Source organism: Ochotona princeps, chromosome 2 (genome assembly GCF_030435755.1).
Source record: "Ochotona princeps isolate mOchPri1 chromosome 2, mOchPri1.hap1, whole genome shotgun sequence".
In the NCBI taxonomy this organism is placed as follows: Eukaryota; Metazoa; Chordata; class Mammalia; order Lagomorpha; family Ochotonidae; genus Ochotona; species Ochotona princeps.
In genome coordinates, this window is record NC_080833.1 from 9,654,125 (window position 1) to 9,669,786 (window position 15,662).

Sequence of the window (15,662 nt, forward strand, 5' to 3'; positions counted from 1 at the left end):
CAGCATTGGCCGTTGTGGTCACTTAGGGAGTGATTCATCGGACATTGTTATATCTATTGTCCCATCTAAGCAGTACACAGGGACCATGTTCAGGGGATTACCTGTATCGGGATTACCTGTATCGGGGGGCGGCCAACAGCTATGGTTGGACTCTGCACATGGGGTGGGCTAACAGTTTGGATTTTAACCCTAAATTACCAAAAATAAATTTATCTCTCTGAACTTTCATTTCTACCTTGAACAATACGCTTGAAAGTATCTGCTTAAGTTATCAGCGTCCTGCAGTGCGTTGAAGGGCTAAGGGCAAGTACCTTCCCTGCGCATAGTGCAAGGCAGGTGCTTCATGAATGCTTAATCAATACATGCCAGGAACCCTCGATCCTTCCCACCCTGATCAGCTATGTAAACGTTATCCAAAAGAGAAATAATCCTTAAAAATACATATATAAATGCCGGGTGAGTCCTTGAGAGCGTGGAGGCCTCCGCAGACAGAACCCATCGCGTCAAGCAGTGACTAGAACCTTCTCCCGGGCCCACCGCGTCGCGAAGGCCGTGCGAGCGATCGAGGCGGGCTTTACGGCAGCGCGTTACGGCGGGGCGGGGCTCCGGGCGGCCGGCGCGCTTGGCGGCAGCCGTGGGAGGCAGGCCGGCAGGCAGACGGACTCGCAGGCGGGTGGTGGCGGCCGTGCTTGCTAGTGAGGGCGGGGAGCGAGTGAGTCAGTGAGCGTGTGTGAGGGAGAGGAGCCGCGAGCGAGCGGGCGAGCAGCCCCGCGCCGTCCTCCCGCAGCGCCCGCCAGGCCCCGCCGCCGCCGCGCCCAGGCCGGGCCGAGCCGAGCTGGGTCGGGCCCGGGCCATGCTGCTCACCGTGTACTGTGTGCGGAGGGACCTCTCCGAGGTGACCTTTTCCCTCCAGGTCGACGCCGACTTTGAGCTGCACAACTTCCGCGCGCTGTGCGAGCTCGAGTCCGGCATCCCCGCCGCCGAGAGCCAGGTAACGCCTTTGGGGGGTGCCGCACGCCTCCCTGTTGGCTGCTGGTGGGAGGAGGCGGTGAGGGCAGCCGGGCTGGCAGCGTCCATCTCGCCCCCGCCATCCGGGAAGGAGCGTCCCTCGGCTTCCCACCTCCCATCCCCCCGCTAGCCCGGGCTTGCTTCTTGGGGTGGGCACCCGGGGATGGAGCGGGGAGCCCGGCTGCAGACGCGCCCCCCCCCCTCCACTGCAGCGTGAGGGGCGCGTGGACTGCTGGACAGCCCTCCCCACCTTCTGGTTCTTTTTATCTCTGGCCGATCCCGAGTTTGAGGGTTGTGGGGAGTGGGGGAGGCTGGGGGAGGGTGTCATGGACCTGAGAAGCCGCCCTGGGTTTGCAAGGCTTGGTACATCCTGCTTCCCCAACCAGAAATACCAGTTTGGGTCCCTGCGGTATCGAGAGCTTTTGGGGTGAGGGTTCCTGCTCAGAGAGACGCAGTTTATTTGTAAACGTACACGTTTGAATGCTCAGGAAAGGGGGAAGTTTGAGACTTAGCACCGCCTCGTTTTGAGGGTCGTTCGCAGTTCCCTGTTTTCCTACACCCTGCGTTTCTGGTCCAGTTTGCCTTTTTTTTCCTAAAATGAGGGAGTTGGTGCAACTCGTGTTGTTGGTTGTTCTAACCTGGTAGGAAAACCTCAAACCCCTTCTTGGGGGTCGCAGTGGGGAACCTGGGTCAGGTTAAAGCTGAGCGCTGTATAAGGATGCCTGCCTGAAAATGGTCCCTTGTTGTGGGTGGGTGGTTTCATTTTCAACCTGGCTGGGAAGTTCAGCCCCGCTGGCGTTTTAAGTAAGCAAAAACAGTTTGACTGTCAAAAGGCTTCGGAATTGCTACCATCTAATCTTTTATTAAACACAGAACTGCTGCTGATAACTTTGTAGCTTTACCTGGAAACACTTTGCTCCTCACTTGGTCAAGTGGACTCGGAGGACACAAACTAACCCTTTTAAGACAAAATAATACAAGGTTTCCAGCGCTCCAGAATGCAAACCCTGATTTGTTATTGCAGTTATGAAATAGTTCCAAAGGCGATTGCCCAACTGCAGCTTTTTCTGCCCTGCCTTATGGCAAACAAATGTGTTAATATTTTGTTAGGAAGAAGGACTCCTTTACACAGTCTGAACTTTAGAACCTTGGCATAAAGCTGTCCAGAAAGAATTGATTTGAAGGCACAAAATGCCATGCAAATGCATGCTTTGGCAAAAGCTGCAAAGAAATTAGGAAAAGGTTTTGTTTTTTTGGTTTCCTTTTTTTTTCTTTCTCTCAGCTTCCAGGAAAAGCTAAGCCACCATACCTTGAGAAGCAGTTCCCATCAGTAAATCCCTCATGTGGAGGAGGAGAGAAGGAGAGTTGAAAAGGGAAGGCTTCTTGAATGTGGTGGTGTTGGTAGTTCTTTCGTTCTGCTACATTACCCTGGTTCTAATCACTAGCTGACCAGAGAAATTAAAAAAAAAGAAAAATGAAAAATGTGAAGTGATGCCGTTAGAAAAGACAGCTAAGACTCTTTTTTTCATTTCTGCACATTTTGAGATGGCTGTAACAAAAAAATTAAGTCAGTAGAATGTCAGGTCCAGAGACACAATGCCAGTTCAGAAATTAAGATCTTCTAATTGAGCACTGTTAGGTTAACTCCAAATTCATTCTTGTTCCTTACGTCAGCATTTTGGCATTTGCTTCCTTCCCGAGCGGCATTAGCATATAGAAGCTTGGGTTCTAAGCTCTGCCCGGGGTAGACGGTTGTAAACAGCTCCTACTGTGCCAGTTTGTTTTCTGGGCTCCTTTGTAACCTGAGGATCCTGGGTCTATTTTGAGAGGTCTGGTGGTCGGTTGCCTTTCACTTGCCTGACCATCACACAGGAACTGGATCCACCCTAGACATTTGAGTCATTTCCTTTCATCACATCAGGAAAGTAAACATTGCTACAGTTGTACCCACAAATAGGTCATCTTCACCTGTTTGTGTGCCTCCCATTTGCTTTCCAGAGTTCTCCCATGTTACCCATTTTCCCTTCCTCTCGAAGTTCTCCCAATCTATATCTTCAAATGTCCTTATCCATTCTTGTTCACCTTCCATTCCATAGGTTTGTGTGTGTGTGTGTGCGTGTGTGTGTATTCTGTTTCTGGCTATGCCTTGCCACTGTATGTCTACATCATCTGTCTCTAAACTTCCCATCATGTATCCGATCAGGAAAATGTTTTAGAACATGCTGCAATGCCTATCCCACGTTGTATTTAGGACCGAAGTTTCACATGCGTGTGTATGTGCGCTGTATATGTATAACATGCATTATGTATGTGCATAGTAGATCGTATATATGGGTTTATCTGCTTTGTAAACAAAGTATAAGGAGGGATGAACTAAAATGGGAATGAAGATGGCATTTTCTGTGCTCTTCCTGCGTTCTTAGCAGCTTTGCTTACGTCGCCAGTTGAGAATTCAGCCTTTGACACCAGCATCAGTCTGGAAAAGGTGTTAATTTTTAACAGCTCTCGTCTCCTTCAACTTAGAACGCAGTGATGACAAGTATAGAATAAAGCCCATCTCAGCTTGCCTGTGTGACTGAAGCTGGGCATGCTTCATCACGGTGCAAGTGTGGGCTTGGGAGCCAGTCCTGGGCGCTGTTGGACGCCTTGATGCAGACTTGCCTGCTGGACTTCAAACAATGAGCAGAACTTAACTGCACCGTAAATTAATGTCTTGGCATTTCTGCAACATCATTATAATTTGCCTCTGTAGGTGGCATGTGCTAAAAACCTGTGCAGACTGTGGAGGGCCCCAACATGAAAGGCACATTTAAATGCTAAATAATAGCGGTTCTGGAAATGCAGTTCTGTCCACAGCAAGATATGTAAAGCATGATTCTAAACCAGTAGAAATTGAAGTTTTGTATTGTAACTAGTTTTAGCATGTTTATTTTTGTAGCTAATTTTTTGTTTCTAAAAAATACTATGTATGAGTCATTACAGAACCCTGTAACGCATAAAACAGAATAAAGAATTCAGTCACTTATTACCTCATAACCCATAAATGCAGTTTACTTTTTAATGTACTTTGAGCCTTTCTCTCTTATGTAGTCGGTGTACCTTTTAAGTGTGATGGAGCCTGAACTATAATTATATAAACAATCTCATGTTTTTCTTCAGTCAAGATTTCTTTTTTTTTTTTAAAGATTTATTTATTTCATTACAAAGTCAGTTATATAGAGAGGACAGACAGAGAGGAAGATCTTCCGTCCGATGATTCACTCCCCAAGTGAGCCGCAACGGCCGGTGCGTGCTGATCCGAAGCCGGGAACCAGGAACCTCCTCCGAGTCTCCATCTGTGTGTCCATCGTAGATTTTCCCAAGTCCATCATGCTTCCACTGGAGTATCTCCCAGCCGTGTAGGAGAATAACTTTCCCTTGTAGGTTAATTCTTGTATCCTGGGGCCCTAATGTAGGTACAGTGAGGAATAGGCCTTCATAATTGTCACATAGAAGTATGCACCATTAGATAGGTGTGTTATAGTTTAGTTATTGGTTTCCCAATTGCTGGGCGTTTGAATTCAGGAAAATTGTGAACAGGGTAACGTTGCCATGGACTTAGCATGTTTTTAAGGCTCTGTTCCCCATTTCTGATTATTTTCACAGAATAGATACAGAATGACTAGGTCAGATGCATAAGACTCTGAAAGACTTTTTATTGGCTGTTGGCTAATTGCCTTGTGGTGGGGTTGTGAATGTCAGGCTGGCTATTAGCATGTGACCATAGCATGTGGCCATATATCCTGGGCTTTCCAATTAATGGGAGGACTTGCAGGTGTAATTCCAAGGGCTTGGTGGGCAGTTTCTTAGTAGTCCTTAATGCTAGAAATGGATCATTAAGATTTCTGTTCATTACAGAGTCACTCAGAGATCAGAACACATTTGACTTCATGCTTGAAGGTGTAGGAGTTTTTAGTAGTTACTCTCTTAATACGTGTTTCAGTGTGGTTTCAGTGCAAACTATTGTGCCAGTTTTGTAGATCCACTTGTTTGTTCTCCTAAATGCAAAAAAAAAAAATGAGTTTTGATCATTGTAGCTTTTGTTAACTTTTTTGATGGCTTTTGAAAGATGTTTTAACGAGCAGAAGAGAGGTTCACTCCAAGTGTCTGCAGCAACTGGGTTGAACCAAGCCAAGAGGGAGCCCGGAAGTCTGTCCACTTTTCCCTTGTGGATGGCAGATAGGAACCTAGAACTGGGACCGTCACTGCTGCCCCTCCGGGGCATGAGCAGGAAGCTGGGTGAGAAGCAGAGGAGCCATGGTGCAGCTGGCACTGCAGTAGGGAACACGAGCATCCCAAGCCTCAGTGGAACCTGAGGTGTCTGCCCCACATTGTGGCTGTGGCGCTGGGTGATGTGCCTGGTGGGAAACACCACCAGTGCAGGCACTGGGCCTCTTCTGTTTTTTTTTAAAGATTTATTCATTTTATTACAGTCAGATATACACAGAAGAGGAGAGACAGAGAGGAAGATCTTCCGTCCAATGATTCACTCCCCAAGTGAGCCGCAACGGGCCGGTGCGTGCTGATCCGATGCCGGGAACCTGGAACCTCTTCCGGGTCTCCCACGCGGGTGCAGTGTCCCAATGCATTGGGCCGTCCTCGACTGCTTTCCCAGGCCACAAGCAGGGAGCTGGATGGCAAGTGGAGCTGCCGGGATTAGAACCAGTGACCATATGGGATCCCGGGGCTTTCAAGGTGAGGACTTTAGCTGCTAGGCCACGCCGCCGGACCCGCCTCTTCTATTTTGACTTGTAGATTTTGAAACCGTCGGCCTAATTAATGATCATGTCAGATTATAAGACAACACATTTTTATTTGTGGACTTAAGCTGTAAAAAGTTATCTTATTCGTAAACCTGTCTTGGAAGATTATTTTTACTTATTTTAGAGACGGAGCTCCCATCTGATGGTTTAACCCCCAAATGCACAGGCCAATCCAGGAACTCATTCCCAGTCTCCCATTAAGTAGCAGGGATCTAGCTGCTTAACACCATCTCTGGTGCTGCCCCACATCTGTATTAGCAGGAGCCTGAGCCAGTTATCGAACCCAGGTACTCTGATCAACTAGCAGCTTAACCACTGAGGCCTGTTTGTTTTTTTTCCCCCCAGTTTTATTTTTATTTTTTTCACTTGAAAGAGTTAGAGAAGGAAAGACATATCTTCCATCTGCTGGTTCACTCCCCACATGGCCACTGCAGCCAGTGCTGGACTGGTAGGAGCTTCTCGCATGGTTGCAGGGGTCCGAAGCCTTGGGCCATCTTCTGGGTGGGAAGTGGAACAGCTGAGAATAGACTGATGTTCACATAGGTTGCCAGTGCTACAGTTGGTGAATCAGTGCTGTGCCACCATGCTGGCCCCACTAAGGCCTATTTTAACAAAAAGAGGGTTGGGTACTTGGCACAGTGGGTTAAGATGTCTGCATTCTGTATCAGAGCACCTAATTTGGGTCATGGATCCTCTGCTTTCAATCCAACTTCCTGCTAATGTGGAAGACCCAGATTGAATTGTGGCTGTTACCCATCCAAAGCTAGGAGCCAGGAGCTTCTTCTGGGTCTCCCATGTACATGCAGAGGCCCAAGGCTTTTGGCCATCCTCCACTGCTTTCCTAGGCCATAAGCAGGGCACTGGAAGGGAAGTAGAGCAGCTGGGACTTCAGCCGACACCTGTATCACGTGCTGGCATGACAAGTGAAAATTAGCATGATAAACTATAGCTCAAACACCATAAAAAGGTTAAAGAAAAGACCAGCATTCTGATGCAGTGGGTTAAGTTGCCACTGGCACTGCTGGCATCCTGTATGAGCACTGGTTTGCGTCTTAGGTGCCCTACTTCTGTTCCAGCTCCCTGTGGATGTGCCTGAGAAAGCAGTGGGAGATAGCACATGTACTCGAGCCCCTGGCACCCATTTGTGAGACCCCGTTGGAGTTTCTGGCTGCTGTTGTGGTCTTTTGGGAAGTGAACCAGTGGTGGAAGTTCTCCCCCTCCCCTTCTCTTTGTAACTCTTCCTTTCAAATAAAATACATCTTAAAAAAAAAATTAAAGTCCATTCTTTTTGGCAATTATAATTGGAAATAAGCTTTAGTTTATCTTGTTTGTGTCCTTAGACTAAAATGGAGTATACTTGGTACTTTGTCTGTTTGAATAACACTTGTTGCTCACCCAGGTTCTCTAGTGTTTTTTTTTTTTTTTTTAAGATTTATTATTATTGGAAAGCCAGATATACAGAGAGGAGGAGAGACAGAGAGGAAGATCTTCCATCCAATGATTCACTCCCCAAGTGAGCTGCAACGGCCAGTGCTGTGCCGATCTGAAGCCGGGAACCAGGAACCTCTTCCAGGTCTCCCACATGTTGCAGGATCCCAAAGCTTTCGGCCGTCCTCGACTGCTTTCCCAGGCCACAAGCAGGGAGCTGGATGGGAAGTGGAGCTGCCGGAATTAGAACCGGCGCCCATATGAGATCCCGGGGCGTTCAAGCGAGGACTTTAGCTGCTAGGCCATGCCGCCTGGCCCCTCTAGTGTTTTTTATATGTATGCTTAATGTTACTAGTTATTTGAATCTTAGGTTATGCTTTTAAAATGTCATTTAAAATGAAACTGCCTTTTAAAGCAGTGCTATGGCAGCATTCTCAGTGATGTGGGTGTTTGTAAACGGTAGGATTTATCATCGAGTTCAGGGCAAGGGAGTGCATGGATCCATAGATAGGATTTGGGTCCCCTGGTATGTGTAGGCCTTGGTGGTGATGGTGGCTGTGTGCTTCCAGTCATCTTCCAGCTCTCAGCAGGCTATTTAGGGGTTATGATATGCTTTAAGTTCAGACAGATGTGATTGCAATTGAACCGTCTTATTGCCATGTAGTTTCAGGCTGTTTATTCCTTCATTTGACGTTAATAACGGGATCAATAAGGTTGAGCCCCTGCCTGCAATGCTGGCATCCTGTTTGAGTGTCCATTGTCTGGGCTGCTCCACCTCTGACCCAGCTGCTTGCTAATGCACCTGGGAAAGCAAAGGCAGTTGGTGTAGGTGCTTGGGTCTTTGGGCCAGCATGGGAGAGCCAGAAGAAGCTCCTAGCTTTGGCCTGACCCAACCCCAGCTGTTACAGCCTTTTGAGGAGTGCAGCAAAAGATGGAAGACATAACTCTTAACTTTGAAGTAATGGAATGAAGATTATAGAAAAAGAAGGAAAGACAGGTATTCTGTCTGGTGGCTCACACCTGAAATGGCCACAACAGCCAGAGCTGTACTGGTGTGAAGTTGGGAGACAGGAGCTTCGTGTGGGTGTCCCACATGGGTGCAGGGACCCAAGCACTTGGGCCATCCTCTGCTGCTTTTCCAGCCACCAACAGGCAGCTGGATTGAAAGTGGGCCAGTCGAGCAAGCACGTGAACCAGCACCCATGTAACATGCTGGTACAGCAGGCAAGGCTTAGCCTGCTAATGCCCTTCAATAAATTATGCCTGCTCCCATTCAATAAGTCTTTTTTTTTTTAAGCTTTATTTATTTATTTTTTATTGGAAAGGCAGATATACAGAGAAGAGAGACAGAGAGGAAGATCTTCTGTGTGAGATTCACTCCCCAAGCGGCCACAACGGCTGGAGCTGAGCCAATCTGAGGCCAGGAGCTTCCTCCAGGTCTCCCACATGGGTGCAGGGTCTCAAAGCTTTGGGCCGTCCTCAACTGCATTCCCAGGCCACAAGCAGGGAGCTGGAAGGGAAGCGGAGCCACTGGGATTAGAACCGGCGCCCATATGGGATCCCGGTGTGTTCAAGGTGAGGACCTTAACTGCTACACTATCGTGCTGGGCCCTCATTCAATACATCCTAGGGGGGAAATGGCACCAGTAATGCCTACATTGTACAATGATTTTGAGACTTCAATGAGAGGATGTGAGGGGTATATGGAAGACTGGTAACCTGATACGATGCTGGCATAGCAGAAACTTCCTCTGTGGTGGGGCTGGCTAGTATTGCATTTTGGTTTTCTGTGTAGTATTTGCAATTGCAGTAGGATTTACAAATCTTATGCATAGGATCCTTCTGATACTCCTGGGTTTGATTCCTGCATGTAATAATTCCTTATTCCTCTTGTGAGTCCAAGGAACAATTCTGTCCTGGAGATAGATCATGTCTCTAAATGTACCAGCAGTTGAGTTTCTGAACTAGAAAGATGAGAAGCACTTACCTGGCCGAAGAGATAGCATGATCCCGAAATACAGGGAGTAGAGCATAGATTGGCGGTGAACACTTATACTGGGGCGAGCCTGCCTACGTGGCATTCCTCCTGGCATGCCTGTATTTATTTATTATTTTATTTTTACTTGTTTTTGTGGCATGCCTTCTATTTCTTGCACGTCTCAGCTTGTTACTTCTGATTTATGGAAGTTTTCCAAGCAGTCTCAGGGTGAGTCACAGTATGGCTGTCAGACACCAAAAGTGTTGATTCTGATGAACTTTACCATGAGAAATGGGTTTTAAGAAAGGTGTGTGAATGGGCTGATGGAGTGATCACTGCAGCTTCTTGAACTGTGTTTCAAAATATACAGGTTGAGAGTGAGGACTGAATTTTTCTAGTCGTGTGTAAAACTTGTGAGCTAAAATTAGACCTTTAAGTCCTGCAAGCCCTTTTTCTTTTTGTTCTCCAAAAGGATTCTATTGTGGAGAGTACTAAATTGAGTTTCCTCTTCTGTTGTTCCTGTCAGCACACATTTTGGGAGTAGTTATGACAGACTTTTTTCCCTCCGTTTAAAGGCTGAATCTTGAGTTTCTCTGCCAAGTAGCTTTGAAGACCTTGAGGGTGGTACTGTAGCAGAAAGAAGTCCAAGGGCCCGCTGTAAGGATTTGTCCCAGTTGCTCGCTTGACAAACGGACCAACTATGTGGCGGAGAGGAGCCTGGGTTCTTGGTTGTGCCCAGGACTGGTTAAAAGCACACGTGCTACTTGACTGGATGTTTCTCTGGAATGTACAGTAATACAGAGCAGCTTTATGCTCTCTTCTGATAAAATTATACTACAGGGCCTGTCGTGGTGGCCTAGCGGATAAAGTCCTCACTTTGAACGCCCCGGGATCTCATAGGCTCCGGTTCTAATCCCGCCAGCCCCGCTTCCCATCCAGTTCCCTGCTTGTGGCCTGGGAAAGCAGTCGAGGACGGCCCAAAGCCTTGGGACTCTGCACCCTCATGGGAGACCCGGAAGAGGTTCCTGGTTCCCGGCTTCGGATTGGTGGAGCACCGGCCATTGTGGTCACTTGGGGAGTGAATCATCAGATGGAAGATCTTCCTCTCTGTCTCTCCTTCTCTCTGTATATCAGCCTTTCCAATAAAAATAAGTAAATGTTTTTAAAAATTATACTACACCTCTATGTGTTGCTGTCTTTTCTTTCTACAGTGTATGATTTCCTTGATTTTTATGTTTAGATTTTCTTCAGTGTTTAATTATACATCATAAAAACATTTTTGTTAGTAGTCTATCCCTGAGCCATTTTGTTTCATCAGTCTTTTCTGAATTCCTTTCATTTTTATTTTCCAGTCATGAACACAGGATTGATAGAACTGTAAAGGTGGCACCAGAGAAGGAGGCAGGCAGAAGGCGCTGGGGAGTTGGCGCCTTGGGCGTGGGCTGGGGTGTCCCTGTCACTTGGAGCACTAGTGAGTGCAGCTGGAGCAGGGCATCGCCGCTTCTCTCCCTACGCAATAGGGAATCTAAAATTATATTTACTGTTTCTTCTTCTGGTGTTTTGTTTGTTTGTTTTTAAAGATCTAGTTATTTTTGTTGGAAAGCCAGATTTACCGAGAAAAGGAGAGACAGAAAGGTCTTCCATCGGCTGGTTCACTCCCCAAATAGCCGCAGCATTTCTCACATGGGTGCAGGGTCTCAGCTTTTGAGCCATCCTCAGTTGCTTCCTCAGCCAGGCCACAAGCAGGGAGATGATTGGGAATTTGAGCAGCTGAGACACCAACCAGCACTCCGGTGGGATCCATCCTGGAGCTTGCAGAGGGAATATTGACCAACTGAGCTGTTGCACCAGGCCCTGTTGTTGTTTTAAGATTTTTTTTTTCTTTGTTTGAAAGGCAGATTTTATTTATAGAGTGAGAAGGAAAGATGAAGTCTTCCTATCCGCTGTCCACTCCTCAAATGGCCACAGTGGCCAGAGCTGAGCTGATCCAAAGCCAGGAGCCAGGAGCTTCTACATAATCGCCCACATGGGTGCAGGGTCTCAAGGACTTGGGCCATCCTCTGTTGCTTTCCCAGGCCATAAACAAAGAGCTGGATTAGTGTTGGAGAAGCCCAGGCAGGAACCAGTGTCCATAGGGATGTCAGTACCCCAGGGAGGAGGATTAGGCCACTGTGTTATCACAGAACCCCTCATTGTTTTTAGTGTTTGTATTTACTTCTTTGGACGGCAATGCTGGTTGACTCTCCCCATATGCTCTTAACAGCTGCAGCTGAGCCAGGCTAAAGCCAGGAACTTGGAGCTCTATCTGCTTCTCCCACATGTGTGTCAGGCACTCAAATGTTTGAGCCATCTGCTGCCTCCCAGTGTGTGCTCCGCCAGGGGCCAGATCTGATCGTCCATCTGTAGGTTCACTCCTCAAGAGTCTGCAGCGGCAGAGTGGGCCAGGCTGAAGCCAAGAGCAGGAACTCCATTCGGGTCTCACATGCGTGGTGGGGACTTAAGTGTTTGAATTCCAAGTATTTGTAATAGAGTAACATAAACTCCTCAGATAAGTCTCGTGAGACAGTGGGGGGGGAAGACAGACAGTAAATAAACCAGTCATGTGAGATGGGGGGCATGTTAAGTAGGTTAGTGGAGAAAGGCCCTGGATAGGCAATGTTTCAATGGAGAACTAATTAAAACCTGGCTGGGAAAGGACACTCCTCAGGTAAAGAGAAAAACAAGTGAAACTGGCCCAGGAGGAAGTTGGTCCCTATTACTTGAGCAACACAGTTGATCCTGTGAAGTGAGTCAGAATGGGAACCCAGCACTGACTTGTCTGCTCTAGGTTTACAGTGGAGGGTTTTAAACATGGAATGACATCTAATTCGGAGGAAAACTGTGGACTTGTTAAGATTTTTTTTAAATTTTTCATTCTTTAATTGGAAAAGCAGATATACAGAGACAAGGAGATACAGAAAGATCTTCCATCTGTTGGTTCTCATGCACATGGCCACAATGGTCGGAGCTGAGCTGATCTAAAGCCAGGAGTTGGAAACCTCCTCTGGGTCTCCCACACGGATGCTGGGGCCGTCCTTGACTGCTTTCCCAGGCCACAAGCAGGGAGTTGGAAGCAGCTGGAACATAATCCAGCACTCATGGGATCCCAGCAGATGCAAGGCAGGATTTGGCAATATGGCACCAGACCCAAAAACTATAATCTTCCAGTTTGACTCCTTGTTAACTTCTCAGTGCTTCTCATTGTTCGATCTTTTCTTGTTCTAGATTGTCTATGCTGAAAGGCCTCTTACAGACAACCACAGATCACTGGCTTCTTATGGCTTGAAGGATGGGGACGTTGTGATTTTACGACAGAAGGAAAACACAGACCCTCGACCTCCGGTGCAGTTCCCAAGTAAGCATTGCCCACTGGTTTGGCAGCCCCGGCACAGGCATCAGGAACCAGCAGAGTGGAGTGGGACAAGGTTTCTGTTAGCTCTGAATTCAGAGTACAAGAATGAAAATCCCAGCCATGCCTCTTGCATGCTCTGTGACCCTGGACAAGTTATTCAACTTCTCTGAATCAGTGTCCTCTTCTTTAAGAAGTGACAGTTATCCCAACCCGTAGAGTTGGGCTGAGAATCATGCATATAGAGTCTTCAGCACATAGCAGGCTTTCAATAAATGTAAGCTGATGTTATCTGTGATAATTTCCCTTTTCTGTTTATCCTTGAGAGGAATTTGAGAGATGACATGAGCCTGTAATTCCTAACTTTTGTTGCTTTGTATCTGGCCTTTAGTAGCTTTTGTGAAGCAGCCAGGACACAAACCAGTGCCCACATGGGATCTTGGCGCATTAGCCACTAGGCTGTCGCGTTGGGCCCCTCACAGATAGAAGTTTAACTAGCTATGCAAAAATGCTGCCTTGCTCCAATCTTCCTCCCTTTTTAAAGATTTATTTATTTTTATTAGAAAGTCAGATTTACAGAGAGAAAGAGAGATAGAAAGATCTTCCATCCACTGATTCATTTGCCAACTAGCTGCCACAGCCACAACTTGGCCTATCCAAAGCCGGGAGCCTGGAACTTATTCCGGTTCTTCCATGTGAGTACAGGGTCCCAAGCCTTTGGGCCATCCTCAACTGCTTTCCCAGGCCACAAGCAGAAAGCTGGGTGGGAAGCAGAGCAGCCAGGACTCGAGCCGGTACCCATATGGGATCCCAGTGCTTCCAAGGTGAGGACTTTAGCCACTAGGCTACCTTCCAGGCCCAGTCCCTTCCTTTTTAAGTAACATCTTTATTGATATATAATCCTTGTCATACAACTCAACTATTTAAAGGGTACAGTGCAGTGTTGTCTAGTATGTTTCCAGAGTTGTGTAACCATAACCACAATTGATTGTAGCACATTGTCTTCCCCTTGCAGTGAAACACTGTACCTGTTAGCAATCATCGTCCATCTCTCCCACTGATCTACTTCGTATATTGATTTGTTTCTGGGTGTTTCAAATAAGCTGACTCATATGGGGGTCCTCATATTAGGATTGTATCTCCCCTTCGTTTTGGTATAGTCGATCTAGACCAGAGTATGGAAGCTGGATAGATACCTTGTATTTTAATTTAGACATTTATTTATTTGAAAGGCAGAGTTACAGAGATAGAGAGAACAAGAGCTAAAGATCTTCTATCTTCGGGTTCACTCCTCAAATGGCCACAATGGCCAGGACTGGGCCAGACCCAAGCCAGGAGATGAGAGATTCATCCGTTTCTCCCATGTGGCCTTAGGGGCTCAGGTGCTTGAGCCATCTTCTGCTGCTTTCTCAGGTGCATCAGAAGGGAGCTGGATCCAAAGTAGAACAGCCAGGAGTCCAGCCAGCTCTTGTTGGAACTTCTCAGCATGTGGCAACCTCAGCAGCCTCAGCCATAAGAGCCTATGCAAATGTCTCCTGGTCTTCTGTCCTGTAAAATGGGCATGCCTGCCATCTGCCCAGTGGGGGGATTTGGAGTGAGTGGTGCTAGGCAGACGGATGCGCACATTGCAAGAGACTTGTGAGCCATTGTGCTGAAATTGGAGACTGTAACGTACTGTTTGCTTGGTGAGGATGAGCCTTTTCCCCCACCGAGGATCTTGGCAGCCTGTGGCAGCCCAGACTAGGATGTGGCTCCTAAGAGCAGATTCAGCAATCGCCTGGGACACCATCATCCCACGTGAGCACTGGTTCCAGTCCAGAGCTGCTGATGCACCTGGGCAAGGTGATCCAGGTGCTTGGACCCCTGGATCTCATGTGGGAGATGCCTGTGGGTTTCAGGCTTCTGGCTTTGACCTGACCCAGTTCTGGCCATTGTAAGTGTACCAGCAAATGAAGGATCTCTACCTGTCTCTTTCTGATTCTGCCTTTCAAATAAATAAAATAGATATTTTGAATTAAGTTTAATATAAGGAGAAATTTTGGAGTTTCTACCATTGCCTGCCCTTTCTTCCTGTTTATTGATTCGCTGTCAGACTGCCATCTTCATGTTCGAAGTCTCTGAAAGAGGAAGGGTAAAGCATTTTCCATGGTCACCACTTGCTGCTGTTACACACTATGGATGAGCAAATGTTTTTTTGCTGTTTCCTTCAAGCACTTGTTCTTTTGTGGAGTTGAGTGAACTTTGAGTTGATTCTCCCAACAGACTTGCCCCGGATCGACTTCAGTAGCATAGCTGTGCCTGGCACATCGAGCTCCAGGCAGCGCCAGCCAGCTGCAGTGAAGCCGTCCCACCCGTCTCCAGGAGAAACGTCCTCATCGCCTCAGGGCCTGGACAACCCAGCCTTGCTCCGGGACATGTTGCTGGCCAACCCGCATGAGCTGTCCTTGCTGAAGGAGCGCAATCCACCGCTGGCGGAAGCTCTGCTCAGTGGAGATCTCGGTAGGACTGTCCAGCTGACCCGGCTGAAGTGGTTGTGAAGAGATCCAGCTTGCTGGTGGATACCACCAACTTCCTGGGGTGCGGGTCTCCCATGCGGGTGCAGGGTCCCAAGGCTTTGTGCCATCCTCGCCTGCTTTCCCAGGCCATAAGCAGGGAGCCGGATGGAAAGTGGAGCTGTTGGGACAAACCGGTGCCCATATGGGATCCCGGAGTGTGCAAAGCACACTGTGTCGGGCCCTGGTATTTTTTCTACACTGGATTTACATGACTAAATAGTGTTTGTTTATTTGGAAATGCAGATATGCAGAAGAAGGAGATAACAGAAAGATCTTTCGTCCACTGGTTCCCTCCCCAAGTGGTCACTACGGCTGCAGCTAAGCTAATTTGAAGACAGGAACTAGGAACTTCTTTCAGGTCTCCATGCAAGTGCAGGATCCCGAGGCTAAGTGCCTTTGACTGCTTTCCCAGGCCGCAAGCAGGGAGCTGGATGGGAAGTGGTGTAGCCGAGATACGAACTTGCACCCATATGGGATCCTGGTGGATGCAAGGAGAACATTTA

The 15,662-nt window shown here is 47.6% G+C and overlaps 1 protein-coding gene across 2 annotated transcripts in view; it reads left to right on the top strand.

The window, feature by feature from the left end:
* The first annotated feature begins 635 nt into the window (after positions 1–635).
* Positions 636–15,662, top strand: part of LOC101525533 (protein DDI1 homolog 2) — a 34,638-nt gene continuing 19,611 nt past the window's right edge. Inside the window, exons 1-3 of one of the 2 annotated variants that reach the window (XM_058675582.1) lie at positions 636–991; positions 12,481–12,610; positions 14,867–15,103. In XM_058675582.1, the coding sequence (XP_058531565.1) occupies positions 854–991; positions 12,481–12,610; positions 14,867–15,103 (505 nt within the window). In that variant the 5' untranslated portion in view covers positions 636–853. The remainder of the gene's footprint in view (positions 992–12,480; positions 12,611–14,866; positions 15,104–15,662) is intronic. The other variant, XM_004592342.2, reaches the window with a different exon arrangement.